Source organism: Balaenoptera ricei, chromosome 15 (assembly GCF_028023285.1).
Source record: "Balaenoptera ricei isolate mBalRic1 chromosome 15, mBalRic1.hap2, whole genome shotgun sequence".
Lineage (NCBI taxonomy): Eukaryota > Metazoa > Chordata > Mammalia > Artiodactyla > Balaenopteridae > Balaenoptera > Balaenoptera ricei.
Genome location: NC_082653.1, coordinates 14,379,168 through 14,386,230, shown reverse-complemented (window position 1 = coordinate 14,386,230; position 7,063 = coordinate 14,379,168). Strand labels below are relative to the sequence as shown.

The 7,063-nt window shown below is 49.2% G+C and overlaps 1 protein-coding gene across 4 annotated transcripts in view; it reads right to left on the bottom strand.

Moving 5' to 3' along the window:
- SLC13A3 (solute carrier family 13 member 3) overlaps nucleotides 1-7,063 on the bottom strand; it is a 77,933-nt gene continuing 70,870 nt past the window's right edge. For all 4 annotated transcript variants that reach the window (XM_059896857.1, XM_059896858.1, XM_059896860.1 and 1 more), the window contains 3 exons: nucleotides 6,069-6,230; nucleotides 3,447-3,584; nucleotides 1-2,168 (listed from right to left, as the gene is read on the bottom strand). In XM_059896857.1, the coding sequence (XP_059752840.1) occupies nucleotides 1,992-2,168; nucleotides 3,447-3,584; nucleotides 6,069-6,230 (477 nt within the window). In that variant the 3' untranslated portion in view covers nucleotides 1-1,991. The remainder of the gene's footprint in view (nucleotides 2,169-3,446; nucleotides 3,585-6,068; nucleotides 6,231-7,063) is intronic.

Sequence of the window (7,063 nt, the reverse complement as noted above, 5' to 3'; positions counted from 1 at the left end):
TTTGTATTCTCACAGGTTTATTTTCTAGAGGGAGAGAAAGTTAATAAACAAGAAAATAAATAATACAGTGTCCTGACTAAATATTAAGGAGAAAAATATAGCAGGATAAGGGTATAAAAAGTAATGAGGGTGATATTTTAGACCTGATGGTCAGGGAAGCTTCTCTGGGGAGGTGACATTTGAGCAGAGACCTGAATAAAGTGAGAAACAAGCATATATTTAGGAGCAAAGTGTTCTAGGTAACGGATACAGCATGTGCAAAGGCCCTGAGGCAGGAGAGTTTGAGTATGTGGCTGGAGTAGAGTGGAGAGGGGAGAGCAGTAAGGAAGTGAGGTCAGGGAGGTCAATTCTGTGAAACCCCCAGTTCCAGAATTTAGGGCTTTGAAGCTCTTTTATGGCCACAAAGGCAAATAATCTCCAGGCCCAGGGTTGATTAACATTCTTTATTTTATAGAATTCTCAATCAGAAGTATTTGAAATCACGATTCATCTGGTTATAAGCCCCTTGGGTTTCTCTGTGAATGAATTTCTCCACTGCCCCATCCAATAGGAGTGCACGCCCCACCCCAAGGGGCTGTAACTGTGACTAAATCTTGAAGTAACCCCACGGGAAGGACAGGGAACCCATTCTCCCTCCTCCCCACTGCTCCCAGGGGAACATCCATGACTCACTTGTGCTGTTTCAAGAACAAGTTCAGTCCCTGGGTGCTGCTTCCCAGCCCGAGCTGCTTGGGGAACCTCATCCCTCAGAGGCGTAGGAAGTTGGGGATGAGCTTTCTGGGCCCCTCAGCAGGTGCCTTTTCTGATGCTGGGCTAATGCCTGCCTACTGATTCCACAGATACTTCCTGAGCGCCCGCTGGGTCCAAACTGTGCTATTCACTGGGGATGCCGAGATGTTCCTACTTGAAGCGAGGAGGGGTCAGATCCTCTAGGACAGGCCCCACCAGCCACTGGCTCAGGGGAAGTCTTAAGTTGTCCTTGTCTGTAGAAGAGGATTATGGTGTTTCCCTGCCTGAGACATTTGACCTTTTACAAGGCCCCAATTTATCTTCTGACTTTTCTCTCACCCCTAAAAAATGTGGCCTTTGCTAATCAAACATGCTTACCGCTTTGGGTCGGGGTGGGGAGGTAAAGACCAGCTCCTGGAACAAGAAGAAGCCTGCAGCCACGAAGGCCCCTGCGGGCCATGTGCGGGAGGGGCCTGGCTGGAGGGGCCATGGGTCACCTGTGAGAGGGCATGGCCCAGACTTGGCCTGACCTTGGAACTGTGGCCACACTGAATCAGACTGAACAGGAAAATCCTAATAAGCTTGGGTAGAAAGGTCTAGAACTCCCCTTGTGTGCTCGGGAGCCCGGAGAAGCAGCAAGGAGGCTTTGCATGATCTCCATGTCCTCAGGATGTCATCTGTCCCTCCCCCTGTCTCCAGGGATTGAAAATACCCCTGGCTGCTGGGTATCAGCAGGGGTGATATTTGAATAACTGGCAGAGAATTGGCCCCCACCAAGCAGAGCACACACCAGCTGTGACAGCTGGAACAGCTGGACTGGGACACAGCAGCCCCAAAGTCTCTTGAAGGAAGGTGATCCCTAAAGGCAAGATGGTCTCTCCAGATGGTAACTCGTGTAGTCAGTGAGGGATGCTTGTTGTGCTTCCCACCCTACCTATTCAAGGCAAACGCCATTCCAGATTTGCTTATTGTTGCTGAAATTGGGCTTTCTTGCGTCCTAACCACAGAACAGCTCAGAGATAAAGGAGCTTGTTGCTCAGGCGGCAGATCTGGGAGGTAGCTGCACCCTCAACTGCATGACAGAGGAGAAGGTATCCTAGACAACGAGACTATGGACCCAAGTGGACCACTGGAAGTCACCCTTGCTTGCTGCGTACTGGATCACAGAGAAGAATTGCTTGATCATCCTGTAGGGTCCTGGCAGCAGATGATGGCGAGACCTTCTGGGAGGGCTCAGCCCAAAGAGAGTAACTGAGGGGGACTCAGAGGGTCTGAAATGTGTCATTGGCCAAGGTGGATGGCAGTGCTGTGACATTGGTCAGGTGGAGGTTGGCCCAGTCCGGGAAAGTGCCCAGCTGGAAGATGGTCTGTGCCCAAGTATTCATGGCCAAGCTGAGCAGCAGGACGCCCATCACGTTCATCAGGAGTCCCGTCCGCGCCTGCAACGGAGCCCAGAGTGAGGGAGGGGCCTGCTTGAGGCCCATTATACAGATGGAAAAGCCCAGGCTCAGAGTCAGAAAGTCCTTCCCCCAAGATTGCACAGCTGGGAAGTGATGGAGCCAGACACAAACTCAGGTTGATTGACACCCAAGACCCTTCCATCTTTACACGCCTTAGGCTGACCCTCAAGGAGCTGAAAAAGTCCCCATTCACTTAGCGGTTTCTAGATGCCAGGTACTGTGCCATGCAGCTGTCACAGAGCCTGAAAGCACCCCTGTGAGGGCTGTTATCATCATCATCATCATTATTCCCATTTTACAGAAGAGGAAAATGAGGCTCAGAGAATTTGGCTCACCCAGGATCACACAACCTGCAAATAATCTGCTTTGATCAGTAAACATACCCTCTGCTTTTCATTTACTGTCTCCCTCATAGAAGGCAACCTCCTTAGAGGCAGGCCTGTGTCTCCCCTACGCTGCTCAACCCCTCGCCCAGAACATGGAATGCGCTCAGCAAATATCTGTGCAGTGAATGAACCCACGGTGGATGAACGTCTGTCTGCCTGGGTCCCTGCTGTCTCTTTGCTCTGTGATCTCTTTCTGCCTCTCACTGTCTCCATTTGTCCTGCTGGGAACTCTGTGCCTGGAGAGCCTGCGTGGGTGGAGGACTGGTTAAGCAGATTCCCCCTTCTCACCTGCACCAGCTTAGGACCCCGAAGCTTAGGTCCCTGAGCACCCACGGTGCGGACACCCCAGGCAGCCAGTGGAGGGGGCAGGGCGGCAGGAAGCAGGCAGAGGAGGGGGCAGGAGCCGGTTCAGCAGGAGAGCCTGGGGGAGAGCCCTGCTGAAAGCTGGAGGTCCCCCGCCACTGCCACGACCCTCGGCCTCTGTCTCCTCTCCAGCAGGCTGGGCACCGAGGCCCGGCTCTAAGTCCCAGGTGTGGTCCGCTGCTCCTCTCCTAGAGACGCCGCCACCGGGCACAGAGCGCTTGGCCAAACAAGTCAGAAGACAGGGAGGTGCCCAGAGAGAGGGGAAGCCCCTCGTCTCTGAAGCAAACTTTGGAAAGTAGTCGCTGAGGCAGTGCTTCCTGAAGTTGCCTAAGCATACGAATCATCTCAGAGTGTTTGCTAAAAGGTATATTTCTGGTCCCACTCGGAAGGACCTATTCAGAAATTGCGGGATGTTGGGGGAAGCACAAGTCCTGCCTTGATGCCTTGCATGCCACCTCTGGTGTTCACCCACCTCCCCGGACCTCTGCGAGAAAATGCCCAGACTCACCATGTCTTTGACCAGCAAGTGTCCAGAGGCGAAGGCGATTGAGTTGGGGGGTGTCGAGACTGGGAGCATGAAGGCATAGGAGCAGCCGACTGTGCCAGGGATCATCAAGTACAGGGGGTGCACCCTCAGACGGATGGCCTGGGCCCAGGAGGGGCGGGAGAGACCGAGACCGAGAAATACAGAGAAACCACACGGGAGATGGAGACAGGTGGAGAGACAGAGACGCATGGAGAGAGATTGGCGAGTGAGAGAGAACGAGAGAAACAAACGGGAAGACGGATTTAAAGACACACAGAGAGAAATGCGGCCAGAATGGACACACAGGCAGAAATAGAGACAGACAGACAAGAAGAGAACCAGACCGAGGGAGATATGGAGAGAACATTCCTAGGTTAGTGACATTCCAAGCACATGCAGGTTCATCGGGGAGGATGGGCTGGGGAGATTATTTGAGAACACTCCCTCTTCCAACTTGAGCGCGTATCAGAATCACCTGGAGGGCTTGTTAAAGCCCAGAGCACTCGCCCCGCCTCCTGCAGAGTTGCTGAGTCAGCAGGTCTGGGGCAGGGGCCCCAAGAATTTGCATCTCTAACAAGCCCCCAGGTGATGCTAAGGCTTCTGGTCCAGGGACCACATCTTGAGAATCATGGCTCTAAAAAACCTCAAGTCCCCTGCCTGGTCCTTCTCTCAGCCTAACAATCCAAACAGCTGGCCGCTGGGTACCTTTTGTTGGGGCCTCACTGGATTTCAGAGATAAAGAGAGCTCAAGGTAGCATCCGTAGGCACTCATTTCCAAATTTCTAAGACTGTGTGGATCAAAGGTGTCTGTGGGTTGGCCTCAGTTAGCAGACCACCGGTTCATCACCTCCCCCAAATGACATGTCCACCTGTAACTCATGTTGATCACTTCGCCAGCATTTTATTTAAGATAAGGATTTCTGGCCCCTCTAGGGAATTTTTGTAAACCAAAGCATATACATTTTCTCAAAAAGCACTAAGATCACCCCCTTGCATGTAACATGTTTTGATTTTGATGATAAGCAACGTTTAGAAGAATAAATCATTTGCTAGTATCTTCTTCAGCAAAAGCGGCCCCTGCAGACCTGATTGGGTCTGCTCTCCCTCCTCTCCCCCAGAGCATCCCCATCTCTCTCAATTGCCAGATCCATCAGATCCTGGGGAAGGGTGTGATTAAATCCAATCACACTTAGCAAGGCTATGGGGACCCCTACCCCACGCTGCTGGTGGGAGTGGAAATGGCACGCCCACACTTGGGAGGGCAATTTGTCCATCTCTTACAAAATTGTAAATGCACATGCTCTTTCACCCAGGGATCTCAGCTCTGGAGATCTAGATGTATCTACATATAAAAAGGTGCTCAGACAAGGAGAGGCCAAGGCAGCATTGTTGGGAAATAGCAGAGGCTGGAAACAACCTCTGTGTTCATCGGTAGAAGATTGCTTAAATAAAATCAACAACTATGGATTCATAGTGGAATATTCTCCAGTCATTGAGAAAGAATAAAGTGTATCTGTGTGTGCTAATACAGTGTGATATCCATTATAAATTGATGCATAAATAAATAAAAAGCAAAAAGTGATTCAGATAGTGTGCCTGGTATATCACTGTTTACATACAAAGCATATACTTGCAACACATTTAATTTTATCATTTTGGTCTATATTGAGATAATCATATGGTTTGGTCTTCTTTAGTCTATTTAAATATAAAACTATACTGATAGTTTCTGTTAATCAGTTTTGAAATTTCTAGTAGAATTCATACGATCTTGGATCCATTTTGTTATTCGCATCTTTGTTTACATGTGACATTGAGTTATAACTTTCTTTTCCTTTGCTCTCCTTCTGTTTTTTGGTGTCAGGGTTTTGCTGACCTTGTACCTTGATTGAACAGCTTTCTCGATCTTTCTGTGCTCTGGAACACTTGGGGTAAGTGGGGACTGTCTGTTCCTTGAAGGTTTGCTAGCTCTCACCTCAGACATCCCTCTGGGGCTAGTGATTTTTAGAGCAGTGATTCTCCACCGGGGATAATTCTGTCTCCCCAGGAGACATTTGGCAACGTCTAGAGACCTTTTGGATTGTCACAATTTAGGGGGGATGCCTTTGGTATCCAGTAGGTAGAGAACAGGGATACTGCTAAACATCCTACAGTTCACAGGACAGCTTCACATAACAGAATTCTCCTGCCCAAAATGTCAATAGTGCTGAGAAACCCTGCTTTAGAGGGAGGCTAGGGCTTTGCCTACCATTAGAATTTCTCCTAAGGTTATTTGTCCACTCAGATTTCCTACTTCTTCTTAATCCATATTTGGCAATTCCTATTTTCCTAGAAAACTCTCCACGTCAGCATGGGTTACTTTTCCCAAAGGAGGGAATTTGGTGCATTTGGAAAATATTTACTCTGTTTATGCATTTCTTAAAGAAAAAAACAGTATTCTTTTTAAAAAAAATATCATGGTTCTGACACTATCATGCATTTTGGACGAGAGCAATGACCAACTGTGGCTCCTGGGGGAGCTCCCCGGAGCGAGGAAGAGGTTTCTGAACGTGTGCTGGGGAGAGGTGTTTCCCTCCCGCCCCAGGACCCTGTGTGGACCCTCACCAGCTCCGCCAGGACAGGCAGAAAGATGACGATCGTGGCCGTGTTGCTGGCAAACTCCGTGAAGAAGGCGACGACCACAGTGATGAGCAGCACGGCCAGCACGGGCGGCACCTGCTCCAGCGGGTGCAGCTGCCCGCCAATCCACGCCGACAGCCCCGACTCCTGCACAGGGGAGGAAGCAAGGACGCCTCTTCACCCCCAGCCCTCCAACAGCTGCCCCCACCCCGAGCCTGGGCCAAGCGGGGAGGGTTAGGGTTGGCCACAGCGCTGACAACTACACCCTTTCAGAGAGGGTAAGTCACCTGCGCAAGGTCACATATTCCAGCCTGGACTTCAGTCAGCTTCTCCGCTTCCTGAGCTGCTCTGTACTCCATACTCTGCAGGCCCAGGGCCCAAACCCCTGGATCCTCAAATAATCCATTTGCTTCTCCAAATAATCCATTTGGTTGTGGGACCCCTAAACTTGGGAGAGGGGAACTGGACCCTCCATGCTAAATCTTCTCATTCCTCCAGTGATGGTTATTAATTACAAAAATATTAACACATTTATACAAAATATTCATTATTAATTTTATAATTATTATGTATTAATACATACCAAATATATACAAGATATTATATATATCATATAAAATAGGAAACGTGTCAGATTATATCAAATACAACACAATGAATAGGATTATCAATAATAAAGATATTTATAATGAGTATTACAATGGTGGTACCACAAACAGTAACATTAGTAACATATTATTCATTATCATAAGAATCACCATTATTGAGGCTTTACAGGGCTCCAGGCACCTGCCTGCAATACCTCCCTGACTCTTCCCAACCATCGAGCAAGGTAAGCTTTCCTCCCTGTGTTACAGAGAAGGAACCCTAACTTGGCAAAGTTTTTGTGACTTGCTCAAGGTCCCCAAAATAGTGACTAAGATGTATTTTGCACTCAGGGCCACGTACGTCAGTAAACTAACATTCTCCTGCAAAGTTCC